General features: G+C 38.8%; 1 protein-coding gene across 4 annotated transcripts; it reads left to right on the plus strand.

Moving 5' to 3' along the window:
• Positions 1-1256: 1256 nt before the first annotated feature.
• Positions 1257-17324, plus strand: LOC123506959 (nuclear pore complex protein Nup85-like). Of its 4 annotated transcripts, none has more exons than XM_045259414.1 (15): positions 1257-1405; positions 6571-6673; positions 7168-7357; positions 8549-8715; positions 9340-9461; positions 9851-9976; positions 10817-10939; positions 11076-11294; positions 11545-11642; positions 12293-12510; positions 12879-12997; positions 15540-15639; positions 16107-16206; positions 16740-16859; positions 17067-17324. In XM_045259414.1, the coding sequence occupies exons 1-15, from the start codon at positions 1343-1345 to the stop codon at positions 17191-17193; spliced, it is 1995 nt and encodes a 664-aa protein (XP_045115349.1). In that variant the 5' UTR covers positions 1257-1342; the 3' UTR covers positions 17194-17324. The 4 variants fall into 4 exon arrangements, with proteins under 4 accessions (XP_045115349.1, XP_045115350.1, XP_045115351.1 ...); XM_045259415.1 differs by lacking the exon at positions 1257-1405 and adding an exon at positions 1577-1694; XM_045259416.1 differs by lacking the exon at positions 1257-1405 and adding an exon at positions 1588-1668.
• Positions 17325-17565: the final 241 nt, after the last annotated feature.

Genomic DNA, 17565 nt, shown 5'->3' on the forward strand with positions numbered 1-17565 from the left:
TTCCCAACCTTTTGGCACTCGCGACCCCTTACCTAAAAGTTTGAAACCCATGTGACCCCCTACTTAGGGCTTACTATCAGCAGCTTTTTTTTTTTTTTTTTCCTTTCTAAGAAGGCTAGGAAAAGAAATGGGCACGCATACATACACCCATAATATCACCTAATGACATTGAACTAGTGTAGCACACGTTTTGTTTTGCAACGAAACAAAAGAAAAATATAAACCATAAAAAAATGTAATTGATGAGATAAAATTGATATCCCAAGCTACTTCTGACGCGATCCCCTTGCCAGGGCTTCGCCACTCCTTAAAGGGGTCGCGACCCACCAGTTGGGAACCCCTTTAGACTTTAGAATGTTTTAAGTGATTGGGTATGTTTGGGATATTTTGTAGTGTGGGATAGTACTAGTGTATGTTGTGTTTCCAGTGAGTTCTAAGTGTGTTTGTTAGTATTTTGGGGTGTTGCATGGTGTTTTGTGTGTGTTTTGGGTTAGTTTTGAGTGTTTTAAGTGTTTTAGTTGTGTTTGAGTGTAGGCGAGCGATGTGTTTGGGCATATATGTGGGTCTTTTGAATGTTATTTTTATGAAAGGTTTATTGTCAAGTGCATACATACATTATATACATACATACGTAGATATTTCCTTAGGTAGAAAAATTCGTTGAGAAAGCTGGATTTCCTTATCTACTGTAGATTTCTCTATCTAGATTTGTACAGTTCCTTAAAAATGTCCATGTGTAACAAATTCTAGTGTATGTTGTGTTTCCAGTGAGTTCTAAGTGTGTTTGTTAGTATTTTGGGGTGTTGCATGGTGTTTTGTGTGTGTTTTGGGTTAGTTTTGAGTGTTTTAAGTGTTTTAGTTGTGTTTGAGTGTAGGCGAGCGATGTGTTTGGGCATATATGTGGGTCTTTTGAATGTTATTTTTATGAAAGGTTTATTGTCAAGTGCATACATACATTATATACATACATACGTAGATATTTCCTTAGGTAGAAAAATTCGTTGAGAAAGCTGGATTTCCTTATCTACTGTAGATTTCTCTATCTAGATTTGTACAGTTCCTTAAAAATGTCCATGTGTAACAAATTCTTGAAATAAGGAAATTTTCTTAAAGGTGGAAACGCTAAATCTATGGTAGGGTTTTGTAAGGTGGTGTGGTAAGCATTTTTTTTTTTTTTTTTTTTTTTTTTTTTGCCTGTTAGACTAGTGATGTTGTGGCGGTGGAGAATGTGGTTCAGTAATGATAGCAACGGAATTGTCAATATGGAAAGTTGTGATTGCAAAGTTGTGTGGTGGTGGTGGTGGTGGTTGTGGGCGCACACGAGGACCGTCCCTGGGTGAGGATGAGCCGCTGCGTCACAACACACCGCACCATGGACCCTTCAAATGACACCGCGCGGATCTGGGTAATTATGCTGTGTTTTTAGTACTCGTATGGGTCTCCTCCTCCCCATTGGGCACATTTATTGAGGCAGTAGGTGGTGGTCACGCGGAGCTGTACTCTGACTGTCGGTGTGTGGCGAGTGAAGAGAGCAGTGATTGGAAGAATGCCTGGCTGACTTGCCCCCAGCTGAGATTGATTTATGTTGTCGTATACTCTACTGGAATGGTGCGTGCAGTGTGTCCCTTGCCGCAAGTCACTGCGTAGCGGTCTACAACCGTGCACTAGGTGACAGCGGTTAGCGAGCGGTAGCGGTAAGGCACGGAGGCTGGCATGGTGTCACAGGGCCACCTCAGGGACAATGGAACAGACTCAAAACCAGCTTGCTGATGCTAATAACGCATATTTGAAGGCACTTCACTGACCCCACGGCACTCACACTGAATACTCGGTGCTACAACCTTTGGCACCCCCAATGCTGACCAGTGTCTCTTCTGATCTGATCAATGCAATCTCTGCCAAACAGACATCTTAGCTAGCCCTAAACTCCTAGACCATAGGTACTGTTTCGTGTCCCCCTGGTTCATTCTGGTTAAAGGGCTGACACAGGCTCTGTAGACAACGTAGATAATTGTTGTTGTCAGGCAGGTTAAGGCCAATATGGCTGGTGCCGCTTGGTTCAGTCCTCTTCCTCAGGTAGGGAACTGAAATGCCATCTACGGCCCTGCACAAAACTCAAGCGTGTAGTTCAAATGTGAATCCTAGTGGGGTTAAAAAAGCTTCATGGAGAGTTTCACACAGTTTGGATCATTACAACTGTAGGTTATGGCACTCCCAGGGAATAGGAGAATGCCCTACCCCTGCTAAGAAAAACCTACCGTCATTAAAAATTTGTTTATATTATATCATATAATTTGTTTTATATTATATAATTTGTTTATATTATATATAAACCGAAATGATAACTTACTCCCAGCGAGTTCTAATAGCACTAGTTCAGGGGGTGCTGTGAACCTTCCATTAAAGCTAGTTGTGATCTCGCTGAACGTTTCCCTGTGTGTCTCACAACTCAAGGGGGCAGTCACAGCTTGCCTTCTAAAGACAACTCTCCTTCTTTACACAAAACTACATGCACTTACCATACATACACCCTTCACTTGAAAATCTAAATTTAAATGAAAAATGGGTACTCCAAACCATGCCTCGGAGTCCCCTTCTGGGAAGATGACCAAAAATGTCCTCAGGTCGAACGCCTCTCTCATTGACGACCACAAATGCCTTGATATTTCCCTCAACTTTTTCTACATTAACTTCTGCAACATTCACGTGGCCTTAGATCTAATATTCAATCTGTGGAACACCACCTCTCCTCTATTAAATCTCATCTTTTCCTCCCTGAAACACAGCTGTCTGAGGCAACTGACAGTAGCCCCTTCTCTGTCCCCTCCTACTTTCTCTATTCTCATTTTCATTCCAAAGCTGGATGTTGCGTCTATGTACGCAATGAGTTGACTTGCTCTTGTGCCCACGCTCTTGAATCTTCCGAGTTTTCCACCTTCTGGCTTCGACTCAACAGTCACTCTCTAACTAAATTCATCTGTGCTGTCTATCTCTCCCCTAATTCCTCTGACTATATATTGTAAATTCAACTATTCAACTTCCAAAGTGGAGCACATTCTGTCCCTCTACCCTTTTGCAGAGATTTCCATTCTTGGAGATTTCAATGTTCACCACCAGCTTTGGCTTTCATCTCCCTACACTGACCATCATGGTAATCTAGCCTTCAACTTTGCTATCCTCCATGACCTAGAGCAACTGGTGCATCACCCTACTCATATTCCTGATCATCTTGGAGACACACCCAACATTCATGATCTCTTCTTCACCTCTAATCCTTCTGTTTATGCTGTCACCCTTTCATCTCCGCTGGGCTCCTCCGATCACAATCTCATTTATGTATCTTGTCCTATTTCTCCAATCCCTCCACAGGATCCCCCAAAGTGAAGGTGCCTCTGGTGTTTTGCCTCTGCCAGCTTTGGGGACCTGAGGAGGTATTATGCTGATTTTCCCTAGAAAGATTACTGCTTCCATGTCAGAGACCCATCTTTTTGTGCTGAACACATAACAGAGGTGATAGTGTCTGGCATGGAGGCATACATTCCTCATTCTTTTTCTCAATCTAAACCTTCTAAACCGTGGTTTAACTCAGCCTGTTCTCATGCTGTACATGATAGAGAGGTTGCCCACAAAAGGTACGTGAGCCTTCCATCTTCTGAATCTCTCGCACTTTATATCTTTGCCTGGAATCATGCTAAGTCTGTTCTTCAACTTGCCAAACACTCCTTTGTAAGTAGAAAATGTCAAAATCTTTCAAATTCAAACTACCCTCGAGACTTCTGGCATCTAGCCAAGAGCATGTCCAATAGCTTCACTTCATCTTTCCCTCCTTTATTTCATCCTGATGGAACCACTACCATCTCTTCTGTCTCTAAAGCTGAACTCTTCTCTCAAACCTTTGCTCACAGCTCCACCTTGGATGATCCTGGGTTTGTCCCTCCCTCTCCTCCTCCCTCCTACTATTTCATGTCTACAATTAAAATTCTTCGTCATGATGTTTTCCATGCCCTCGCTGGCCTAAACCCTCGGAAGACTTATGGACCTGATGGGGTCCCTCTTATTGTTCTCAAAAACTGTGCTTCCGTGCTTGCACCTTGCCTGGCCAAATTCTTCCAACTTTGTCTATCAACTTCTACCTTTCCTTCTTGCTGGAAGTTTGCTTACATTCAGCCTGTTCCTAAAAAGGGTGACCATTCTAACCCCTCAAACTACCATCCTATAGCTTTAATCTCTTGCTTGTCTAAAGTTTTTGAATCTATCCTGAATAGGAAGATTCTCAAACATCTGTCACTTCACAATCTTCTGTCTGATCACCAGTATGGCTTCCGTCAAGGTCTCTCTACTGGTGATCTGGCTTTCCTAACTGAGTCTTGGTCATCCTCTTTTAGAGATTTCGGTGAAACTTTTGCTGTAGCATTAGACATATCAAAAGCTTTTGATAGAGTCTGGCATAAAGCTTTGATTTCAAAACTGCCCTCCTACGGGTTCTATCCTTCTTTCTGCAACTTTATCTCAAGTTTCCTTTCCGACTGTTCTATTGCTGCTGTGGTAGATGGCCACTGTTCTTCTCCTAAATATATTAATAGTGGTGTTACTTAGGGTTCTGTTCTGTCACCCACTCTCTTTCTATTATTTATTTATGACCTCGACCAAACTTCTTGCCCTATCCACTTTTACGCTGATGATACCACCCTACATCTTTCCACGTCCTTTCAGAGACGACCAACCCTTCAGGAAGTCAACAGATCACGAAGGGACACCATAGAACGCCTGACTTCCGATCTTTCTAAGATTTCTGATTGGAGCAAGAAAAATCTAGTAGTTTTCAATCCACACTGAATATCCTTGGTCTGTCCTTTACTCAAAATCTTAACTGGAAACTTCACATCTCATCTCTTGCTAAAAAAAGCTTCTATAAAGTTAGGCATTCTGAGGCGTCTCCACCAGTTTTTCTCGCCCCTCCAACTGCTTACTCTATAAAAGGGCCTTATCCGCCCTTGTATGGAGCACTCTTCGCATGTTTCGGGGGGTTCCAGTCACACAGTTTTGCTAGATAGGGTGGAATCAAAAGCTTTTCGTCTCATCAACTCCCCTCCTCTGAATAACTGCCTTCAGCCTCTTTTTCACTGCCAAAATGTTGTGTCTCTTTCTATCTTTTATCGCTATTTTCATGCTAACTGTTCTACTGATCTTGCTAACTGCATGCCTCCCATCCTGTGGCCTCACTGCACAAGGCTTTCTTCTTCCTCTCATCCCTATTCTGTCCAACTCTCTAATGCAAGAGTTAACCAGTATTCACAATCATTCATACCTTTCACTGGTAAACTCTGGAACTCCTTCTCTGCAACTATATTTCTGACTTCCTACGACTTGTCTTCTTTTAAGAGGGAGGTATCGAGGCATTTGCTCCCTAATTTTGGCTGACGTTTTTCTCTTTGTAAAGAGCCAACACTCAAGTGGGCTTTTTTTTTTTTTTTTTTTTTTTTTTTTTTTTTTTTTTTGGCTGGCTCTCTTCCCTTCATAAAGAAAAAAAAATAATAAAACATATAAGTTGATTAACATTAACCTAACAGCATTTCTCTCCAAGAGTTAGGTTAGGTTGATTTAAGATTTATTCTGTTGATTAATTTCATTGTTAATCCCTTTATACTGTGGACCATGATAAAAAAAAATGTCTGAAAATAGACATTGTCTGAAAATCAGTAGATGATCATTTCTGTAACATTTATACTGTGAATCATTAACTAATCTTAATTTAGACCTAATAAAAATCCAAGCCCTGTGGAACACTAACTGTGCGAGATTCACATTTTCTTTGTCTTCCAAAATTTCTACATTATCTCACTGTACTGCCTCTTTGATATGACTAATAAATCTACAGTTTCGTATAATACTTGCATTTTCTCTATTTCTTCTTAATGCGCATTAACTCCCAACACTTTCTTTAAAGTGCAGTACAAACTGTGCCCTAATAAACAACATGACATCTGCATGGGTAAGCTTGGTGTGCTTGGCTAGACATGATGCTGATGTGCCAATCTGTTTCCCAGGTCATGATATACAACAACCATCCCTAGTGTGCAGGGCTGCCAAACATGTCAAATGACATCCTCTATTGTCTTCAGAATGTAAACCTTATTCATTAAAGATAGTTTTGTGAGTCACTGTACATCAAGCTATGGAGTGCAGGTCAGGCAGGGAAAACAAAGACACTGTTAGATTTTGAAAGTTTGTACCTTCCTTTGTCAAATCACTGCTGTATATTAATCCTTTTACTGCAGTTTAGCGCATATCTCTGAAATTGGTGATCACTCTTCAGATATTTCATTCTTTCTTGTGCAGCCACTTCCAACCTTTTAAATTGATTAGAAATCGCAAAATTAATTATTTTTATCCTTTGTTTCTTGTAGATGCTTATAAAAATTTCATGCAATACTCCTAGTGCTGTTAATTGTTTCATATCACAATGAAAATGTAGATCTTTTGAATTTGTGTAATTTCCTTAACAAATTTAGTGCATCTCTCAATTGTGCAATCATATTTACTCCTACCACCTTGTATGGCCGGCAACAGACCATCCCAGACAGTTTGATGAATGGCAGAATGTGTGGGAAAACATTCAGTCTCAGCTCCATCATGCTCTTCCCCCAGCAGGAGCGCACAAACTACACCAACAGTAAGAATACCCTCATGTCTTTATGTTTGTATCTGGTTGCATGTTGGCAGAGAATTCTTGATGCCTCAGGATACCAAGATTATTCCAGTGATTTCATGGATAGCATATAGGAGTAAGACAGTTTAGAAAAGCAAGATATGCTGGCAAAAAATAAATGTTAAATAGAAATAATGCTAGACTGGAGAGTTAAGTTAATGAAAAAGTGGTTGCTGGCTTTTTTTTTTTTTTTTTTTTTTTTTTTTTTTTTTTTTTTTGAGAGAGAGAGAGAGAGAGAGAGAGAGAGAGAGAGAGAGAGAGAGAGAACTAGAAAAGCATTTTCATGACATCGATGCAGTAGCTATGGACAGTTGGTGGATGTATGATGGTGGTTGATTTAAGAAATGAAGTGTGCAAGAACTTAAATTTGTTTTCTTCCCATTGTGTTACTTAAGTATTTAGGCATAGATCATGCTTTGAATTAATGCTTTATGTAACATTTCATTATTTTACTGTAGCATCTGAGTCAGGTGCACAAAGGACAGTCAAGCTGTTCCAGATGGAGCCATCGTCATGGCTTTGGGGACGACAGGCACGGAAACTGATCAATGAGTCAGTGGGAACATTCCTCTCGCTGCAGATAGCTGTAGCTGAGGCAGAGCCAGACCGACACAATGCTGTACTGGTCAAGAAGTGTCGAGAGTACAGGTGGGTTGGGTTAGATTGTTTACGTGAAGTGACCGGCTTTGTTTGTTTTTTGTTTTTTCTCTCTCTCTCTCTCTCTCTCTCTCTCTCTCTCTCTCTCTCTCTCTCTCTCTCTCTCTCTCTCTCTCTCTCTCTCTCTCTCTCTCTCTCTCTCTCTCTCTCTCTCTCTCTCTCTCTCTCTCTCTCTCTCTCTCTCTCTCTCTCTCACACTACAACTACTACCACTACTACTACTACTATTTCTTCCTGGTTCCATTATATTCTCAGGAAAGGAAGATGCCCACCATTGGGAGAGCTCCCTTGTCATGTTATTTGCTCATTTACTCAAAACAATGAAAAAGCACTGTACATATCTTAATGCTTAACTATCAGTATATATTACTTTATGCAAATAATAATTGGGAATTTATTACATGTAGGGCATTAACTTTTTTTATGCATTGAATATTGATGGAAAGATCATCAAGATCAAGTCTTTAGGCACTTTGACAGAGTACTAGTGGTGTGTCTGGAATGTATTGATAGAGAACCTTCCTTTGTCAAAAATTATATCAAGGCATACTTTTCTTAAAAGAAGAGTACTAAGTACTTGTATAACATAAGGATGAATGAAGAGAAAAGTTGGAGAAGGCTGATGGAGTCTGCAACAGATAAACAAAGATGGAGATAATATAGAGATTAGATGTGAGACCCAACCTGAAGGATTCCTGGTGGGAATTAGTAAAGTCAGTATATCAGTCAAACGTAATTGACTTTCAAGTATGTATTTAGAGATCAGCAAGTAAGGTCGTATTACTTGTCATCAACATTACTATTTTCGAGTTAAGCATTTATGAAGCCTTAAAAGTATTGACAAAAATAAATGCATTCATCTTATACCACATTCATCAATTCAAACAAAATGTTCTGATATACATATAATTTTTTTTTTTTTTATTTATTTATTTATTTTTATTTATTTATTTTTTTATTTTTTTTTTTATTATTTTTTTTATTTTTTTATTTTTTTTTTTTTTTTGCACTGTCATGCCACATCAAAGACAGTTCATCTCATTTGTAGTGCTGGGCTAATGACCTGCTTGCCATTGTCTATTTTACTTTTCTGCAGCTGGTGATGCAGTATTTGAGATGGATAGGTTTCATGCCAATACTAAATAATGATATTGAGTGTTGGATGTTATCTGGACATTGCAGGTCCATCATTCAGGCATGCCAACAGGACACAGAAAACCTGCAGCAGGTGAATGAAAACGAGAAGCAAAATGAAACACAAGAGGATTTGGTCATCCTGCAAGACATACTGTACAAGATGGAGCTGATTCTGAGCTTAGTGGAGCTGCTCTTTATTGATACTATGTCAGGTGAGGAGAGAATCACGATGCTTATGGTGGTTTAAGAAGTATTTGTGGGTAGAGCCAGTGTTCCTGTGTTTTTCTGTGGCATCAAAGATGTGTATGTTCTTTTCAAGAACAGTCTTAAATTTTCCTTGTTTTATACATACTGCTCTTGTAATGATTAGATGACACTAGATGTGTACTACATGTAAATCATTTTCTCTTGCCAGCAACTAAGGGACAAACTTATTTGTATTGCAAGAGATGGCCACTGGCAATGTTTAAGAAGGATATTTATAAACATACTTGCATGAGAAAGGGATGGAGGGATGGTCAACAGAACAATGATTAATTATGTAATTGTAGCCAGAAATGATATGGGAAAATTATGAGATATGAGAGTTTTAATTGAGAAGTTATTAGATAAAGTTGTATGGCATCCTTATAGTTGTTCAATATTTATGTGAAAGGTGTTTTTGGGAAGTGAGTGTGAGAATGCTAAGTATGTTGATATCCAAGTCTGGTGAATGACAGTGGTAGAGTTAAATGTTGATCAGTTGCTGTTGGACCACAGTACATATTGCATTGGTGGTTGATTCTACAGATTGTTTCAGTATTGTCTACTGGTTTTATAATAAGATTTTTCTCCAGATGGTCATCTGCTGAACCAATTAGTGAAGTGGATCCAGCTGCATTTCCCCCAGCATGACAGAAAGAAGGAAGTGGTGCTGCAGAGTGACCGCCCACACCTGCACCCTGACTACTGGAATACTGTCAGTACTTCCCTATTCACTTCATCTTTTAATCTATTTCCTATCCTGTTGTCTTCCCTTAAAGGATAGAGCTCAGTCAGGATGTATTGTAGGAATAGAAATACAAATAATATTTCCAGTCACCCTTATCCATGAATTAGTTTGCATAGCATTACTTCATAACTAAACAGTTTACCTCAAGAACACATCCTTCTATTTTTTGTGACCTTTTCTCTTGCTGTGAGTCTATCCCTTCACTCTAGCCTCACTAATCAGCCTAAGGAATAACATCTACTATCTTCATGCTAACATTATTAGTGAACAAGATGAAAGATAAAAATGTGTAACTTATTCATAATGAATCTTACCCTGTAGCATATGACCTTGAAGAGTGTTATCTTGGTCCTCAGGTGTATGGGTCAGTGCTGCAAGGGAAGCTGGATGATGCTCGACTCATGCTGTCTAACCACCCCAGTGCTGACACAGACCCTTTCCTCTCCATTGATGAGTTACTGCGGAAGATGCCATTTTTCCAGGTGAGTATTAGGTTGAACTTGGGTTTGCACATTGGGTGTACAGCATTGGAGTCGTTGTAACACTCTTGGATTGTGTGGGACAGGTGTGGTATTATGCAGTCTATGTAGGAGTATGGAGGATGAATGTAGGAATACTTGAAATAGTAACGTCAAGCAGGGAATGATGCTATGCCACATTCTTTAAGTTGGGAAACAAATTGATGAATTCTGTACATTATCTCCAAGAATGGAAAATGTGAAAATGAAATACAGAATATATAAGGATACAAATTATCATCTGAAGACAAAAAAAAATTACAGAAATTTATAATCATATCTGTGGAGTCATTCAGAATCAGAGGCAATTTGGTGACACTGGAGTGGAGTCACCGTTGATAAAAATGTTCTGTTTTTTGTGTTTGTGTGTTTACCTAGTGGTATTTACTTAGTTGTATTGTGCAGGGTCTTAGCCAAAGCTCATTTGTTGTTTCCATGTTTATAGTTATCTGATTTCTCTTTGACTTTGCTCACATTGACAAGTGTAACTACCTTCTCATTTAAACTATTCCAGAGTTCAGTTCATTGATACAGGAAACTATATTTCTTGATTTCACTGAGACATTTACTTTCCTTAATCTTCTTGTATGTCTTCTCATACATGTGCATCTCCAAAAACTTGTTTTTATATCTTTTCTATAGGGTACATTGTTCTCAAGTCTTCCCTTTCTCTTCTCTCTTCCAATGCTGTTAATCTCATTCCTTGCAATTAATCATGAGTCCACTGGCCTGGTTGTAATGAGTATAATCACAATGCTAGAGATCTTACCAGACATCTTAATGAACCCTTTGCTGCACCACCAGGTGTATGGGGGAGTGTCTATAGGAGACTTTGAGGCTCGATGGCAACACTGGCAGAGCGAGTGTGAGCGGCGCCTGGAGGAAGGCCACTTTGCCAACTCCCATAGCTTGCAAACAATCTGCAAGGTAATGCTGTGTGTATGTGTGTTGAACTATACTCGTAGTTTGGTTGTTGTAGCATTGCAGCAAATACAATAAAATCACCATTGTGGAATAGCTCACCATCAAAGAATATCCTCTTGTACCCAGTTATTATTTACAGATCCTCTGTGGAGATTTAGAAACCATATCTAAGTTAATGAACTTGATGGACACCTGGTACCACTTGATGGTATCCACTCTCCTCTTCACCAAACCCACCGTCAAGTTGTTCCACCTCTCTAACGCCAGTCAGGACGCCATCGTGCGCATGCAAGACCAGCAAGTGATCACAGCACTGGACCACGTGCTGCTGGCTGCCATGGAGGCAGACATGTACCAGGTGTGTCCTGCACTACAGAGGGATGGATGTTTTCATACAGTGCAGGTGCTGCACAAATGCAGTGTTTCCTACTTGTGCAAACACCATAGCACAACCTTATTGCCGGCTACTGCTCACCTATATAGAATAGGAATACTTGAGGAAATGTGATAGTATGACAGTTTGGAAACTCTTTTAAAGTAAAAAATTTTGATATACTTATGCTTATAGCAGGTTGATTAGTATTTTGACAACAGTGTGTATTGTACAGGTGATCAAGGAGTGCCAGCAGGTGATGGACAACCCATGGTTCACCACTCACCTCACAGACTTGCTCTACCATACTGTGCAGCACAAGGGCAAAAACCAGTGAGTTGACCAAAGAACACCAACAGATTATATTAGCCTTGAAGTTGTATTTGCATAAATAATCTTTAAAGGATTCCAAAAGCATGTCTGTAATTTTCTTGAAAGATAATTCTTCAGACTGTTGATACCAGAGGTGTGAGGTCTGGCTTAAAAATTCCATCTCTGAACCCAGGAGACTTCAAATTTATGAGCTCAATACTGACTCAAGCTGCCTCCTCCTCCTTTTTTCTGCAATTCAATAGTGGATACTGAACATTGAATTCTGCAAGATGCTCTTCATCTCAGTAATCTGCTTGCTAGTTCTTATGAAACCTGACAAAATACTACATCAAGATAAAAATGCTAAATTGATATTCATATGAAAACACCATCAATTCACACAAGAGTGCTCATGCAAATCAATTTTCCATCAAATTTGTTAAGATTTCCAATGATTTGGTCAAACCAGGGCAGCACTGTACCCAAATCATTTATGCAGGAATCAATTCTGAGAGGAGTTTGAGTCAGAAATATTTTCATTGCCTCCAACTTCAGGTGTAACTCCAGCCAGAAGTAAGTGACTATTCAACTCATGCTTCACACCCATAGTTAATCATGTTTTTCTATTAATTTAGATAAATTGATTAAGGAAATTATGTACCTCTGTGCAGGATCCTGCCACCACTTAGAGAGTATTTGCTGCTGGACTATGCAGAAATGCTGGCTGGCCACTCCAGCTTGTGGCAAGTGGCCATTCTCTACCTAGACCATTGTGGCCCTCGTGGTGTGGCCATGGCCCAGGAAGCACTGCAGCGGCTTCCTATCACAAGTGATCGCTGTGCCCAGAAGATAATCCAGATGGCCAGTGAGAGGGAGTTTGAAGGAGTGGGTGAGTAGTGATAACCCAACATGGATCTTACTAAAGATCATTGAAAGTTTCCAAGGATGGTACTGTTTTATACAGTTCTCATACATATTTGCTGTTCATTATTCAGTTTTGCTTATTCAAAGATTTTTTCTAACCTAACCAAACTAATGAGGGAGTCTTCAGAGTTGATGTCATCACCAGTTCAATCTTTCGTGAATTACAGTTAACCCTGGATACAACAAACACTTGTGGGGCAAGGGGGATTGCTAAAGATGAAAAATTGTTATAGAGAGAGAGTGAGTGAGTTTTCTGAATGTTAATCCTTGACTCTGAACTTAAACTATTAATTAAAAGAATCCTTTTCTTTGAGAAAGTGCTTCTATTTACAGTTGTGAGTGTGTGTCGTGTGATGGGGCGACGGGCACTCTCTCAAGGGCGCCTCGGAGCTGCTATCTGGTGGGGAGTGCGGTCAAAGGATGCAGCCTTCACCTCACATGTTGCACATCAGGTAGGGAGCTTATATTCTATATATATATATATATATATATATATATATATATATATATATATATATATATATATATATATATATATATATATATAGTCAACTCTCAATTAATGCAAGTTTGAATAACGCAATTTTTATTTAATGTGATTTGGTATTTAAGGAGATACGATTAAATAACACAATTTATTCAATTCAACATGGGTTAACGCGACTCATTGACACCACACACACCCTCTCTGCATCTGGGGGAACCACCTGAGATGCTCTTGGCCGGATTCTTAAACAATACCTTCCACCTTTGTCAGTTAAAGGATATCATACAGGAGAGATTGGTATTCTCAAGAGAGAACACTGCCTTCCCACAGCTTGGGAAGGCAACGATCAGGCAGGATTTACCTTCACTGCAAAGATGAACCAAGACCCATGCCTAAATACCTATTATTATTAGTTTTTTTTAACTAATTGATTTTAAAAACATGAAAATATATAGGTTATTGTTTAAATAGCTAACAAAAATTGTGATTGAAACCAAACCCAAGAACAACAACAACATCGCTGCCGCCAGCATCAATCACTGCATCTCCTCCCAAGTTTTCGATCAGAATTCTACTCAGCTTACGATCAGTTTTATGTCTTTATTGCTCAATAAGAACCCATTTATGTTGAGAGCTGGAGGACTGTCCTCTTCCCATAGCCTGCACAGTTGAAGGAAGCGACAATTCTCTCCCGTGTTAAGGCCATTATACAGCCATCTTTGCTTTAATTTAGAAGCACTTTTCCAGGCTCACCAAGTCTATTAATAAATCATGCTTTGCAGCAGTAATAGGATTGGTTCTCTTCATAAAGTTTTCTACATTACCTGTGGTGGAAGCATAGTCTGGGCTGCAAGGCTCAATCAGCTGAGATGATGGTAAACAAACACTGCTATCAACCATCACCAAATTATACTCATGGATAATTTCGATAAACATGTTAAAAATATGTGTGAATAGGGGATAAAATTCTTGGCATATAAACTCATACAAGTCACGTTGAATTAATAATTTTCAAATTTCCAGACAAGAAAGATGTGTTGATGAGAACACATGTTTTTATTCTTTTTGTGATCTTGTGAGGTATTATTATTATTATTTTTTTTTTTTTTTTTTTTAAGTTTTGATTAACAAAATCCCAAAAATAGGCAGATTTTTCCAGTGGCCAGGAACATTACCCTTTCTATTACCATTGTTTTCTAGAGAAAAATTATGTGTGAAAAGCACAACGTCTCCAGGAACGTAACCCCCTCGTTAATCAAGTTGACTGTATATATGGGTGTGTGTGTGTGTGTGTGTGTGTGTGTGTATACATATACATACATACATATATAGTGGTGCCTCATGATAACGAACACTTCAAGGGTGAGGGGCTGTCCGTTACTGAGAGTGGTTTGTCTGCAAGACCCTTAAACTGCCCATTTCTCCTTTTTGGTAACCTATTCTTTTAGTAATGCAAGATATATTTTGTTAATTTAAACTATCTTATACTGCACTCACTGTTGAAATAAGATTTTGTTATTATTTGAGAACTGTACAGTAATAAAGATTTGTCTTACCAAGAATAGATGAATTAAAGATATAGCTTCATGTTTGGTGTAATGGCTGATTTCCATGTGGTTCAGTGGCATCCTTAACAAATATTTAATAACGCCTGAAGGACCTTGCTGAGGTGACAAAGGAGGGAAGGAAGACAAGTAATCGTCAAGATCAGAGTAGACTACTTCCACACTATTGCCACCGCACCATAGATCACAGGCTTGCCTTCTTTCTCTAACCCTCCTTACCCTGTCCCTGTCTTTCTTTCTCTCCTATTTCTATATAAATTGGTGGGATTCCAAAACTCTTCTAACTTTTGTTCTACATCTCCACTGAAGTAAAAACTAAGGTGAGTGCTTCATTCTAAATGTTGCATCTTAGCAAAGAAGTGCGACCCTACCAAGTGCCAGTACCTCACAGGCTTGCAGCTGATGCAGTCTCACTAAAGAGTATTGCCATGCTGCAAACTTGCCATGTGGCCACCCTCACGGCTAGTCTAAGGCCTAATTCTAATTCTAATCTGCAACGTGAACAAGTACTTCGTGGAGGAAATACTAGAGAGAGAGATCGGGAGCCCACTTTTTTGGCATTGTTTATTTTCTGCCAACTGTGCTGTGGATGAAATTTACCCATTATGTCATCTAGCCCACTTCATACTAAATTACCCTCAGTTAAAAGAAGAAAAATGAAATTGTAGACCTTCAAAGACTAGTACAGGAAGACAAAAATCCAGTGATTAGCAAGTTTGTTTGTGTCATGCTGCACTTTCATCAATATATCTCTCTCTCTCTCTCTCTCTCTCTCTCTCTCTCTCTCTCTCTCTCTCTCTCTCTCTCTCTCAAATATATGACAATTTCTTGTCTATTTTCAAGGTTCCTTATTAATATTTATTATCACCATGCAGGTCACATTATAGGTCATTCCCCAGTAAGGTAACATCACACCATAAAATGTGCACCTTAATATTACAGATTCTCCACAAATATATGTCGGATGGGCATTTTGAATCTTCCACACTGCTGGATCATTTAGGGCCTGCCATGCTGCTGTCCGACACCCTCACATTCCTAGGTGAGTGACACTACATCAGGAATTAGAAGTACATAATGCTATTCAAGGCACACCACTTCATCTGAACCTAACTCCCACCTCAGTCTTTGTCAGTGTTAGTAGGTTATGGAATGTTTGTTTAATCACTATGGAGAAGTAGGCATTTCTATTACTTGTGAAGACATGACTATTGATATACACATATTTGTATAAAACCTCTAATTATGTTATTTATGGTATTCTGTTTATAAATTTTTGTTTGTATTGTCATAGATGTACAAGATATTCCCATAAATTGAGGGTAGAAATAGTTTTCTTCTTTGTCAGTGCCAAGGGACAAGAGAGGTGTGTGAAACTGGCATATAATTTTGGCTTATAATTTTTGGGGGGAGACATTCTTGGTGTATGTATATATGAATATTTTCAAAGTGAGTGTTACATATATGGTGTGATATTTCCCTTCACTAATGTCCTGATGGTTGGTGCAGGGAAGTATCGAGAGTTCCACGTCATGTACCAGGAGGGCCGCTATGAGGAGGCAGCAGCACTCCTTGTCTCACTCATCTCATCCAGACTTGCACCTGAGTAGTAAGTCATGAAGCTGTTTGTCTGGGTGTACAAAAAAAACTGATGAATATATAACCACAGTATTTTTTCTTTTTACTTTCTTTATTAAGTTTTTTCCTTTTTTTCTTGTTACCTTTCCAAGACTATTCTGGATCTAAACTTCAGCCCCATTCCAATTTTGAATTTAATACCAATTCTTGTTATTTGAATCTCTTCAGTATTATTGGAATATAATGGCAATGAATGGGAAAAATGTCTATTGTCAGACTGAATGGTAACCAAAAATTTTTAGGATTTAGTGAGCTTATGACTTGAGTGATAGTGTTAGAAAAGTGTGGAAGTGCAATGGTCTGAACATGGATTCATACCAAAGCTAGGGTTCCTCATAATAAATTTATCCTACCTTCAGATCAGTTCCTGTTTTTTCAAGGTTAGACTCTCTCTCTCTCTCTCTCTCTCTCTCTCTCTCTCAGAAAAAAAGTGATGAATGCAAATCTCCCTGGTTTAAACTAACATCAGCGGTTATATTTCTAAAAATGTTGCAATATTTTCAGCTTTTGGCCCGTGTTATTGCTGGATGCCTTGCCCCTCCTGAAGGCAAAGGAGCCGGTTATCTCCTCCGAACAAACTTACGAACTAATGTACATCCTTGACACACTCACTAACACTACCAGGTTAGTTAGCATTCCCTTGTGAAAATAATGCTGATCAGTGTTTCAGAATGTATTGATTCATAATTTGTCATTAGTTTTGACAGTTTCATATAAAATAATTGTTTATACAAAAAGTTAGAACTGACTTCTGTGCCTTTCAGGAAAACAGTCTGACCATTGTCATCAAATATGAAATTATATGTACTTAAATTGGCTTTCTCTTTTCAGAGATAAGGATCAGACCGAGAACGAAGCAGCACATGTATCATTCTTGGATAAAGAAAAGGAAATCAGAGTTGCTCTTACTCATAATTTGGCTCAAGCCATAATCCAAGAAGGAACAGTGGAGAATTAATGGCGAGTGTTTGCCATGCCCACTGTGGTGACATCCTGTTAACACTTTGAAGCTCTTCATTGTAGCTATAAGTATTTTATAAGCATTGTGTTGTAATTGTTAGTTTTCTATTTAGTAAAAGTATGATTTCACTGGAGTCTTCATTATGCATTATTAAATGTAGTAGATGTAAAAATATATCTTCAAGTCTCTCTTCACATCATGAAAGGCAAAAAGCAATGAAGACAACTGCATATTTGTACTCAGATTGCTAATTGGTTGCTGCCATATATGCACTAAACTCCATTACTTATGATCATATTCATGTTCCAATTAGTATTCTATATTTCATGAGAACCAAAAAAGAATGATTAACAGATTTTTAATTTATTG

The sequence above is a fragment of the Portunus trituberculatus genome, chromosome 21, assembly GCF_017591435.1.
Source record: "Portunus trituberculatus isolate SZX2019 chromosome 21, ASM1759143v1, whole genome shotgun sequence".
In the NCBI taxonomy this organism is placed as follows: domain Eukaryota; kingdom Metazoa; phylum Arthropoda; class Malacostraca; order Decapoda; family Portunidae; genus Portunus; species Portunus trituberculatus.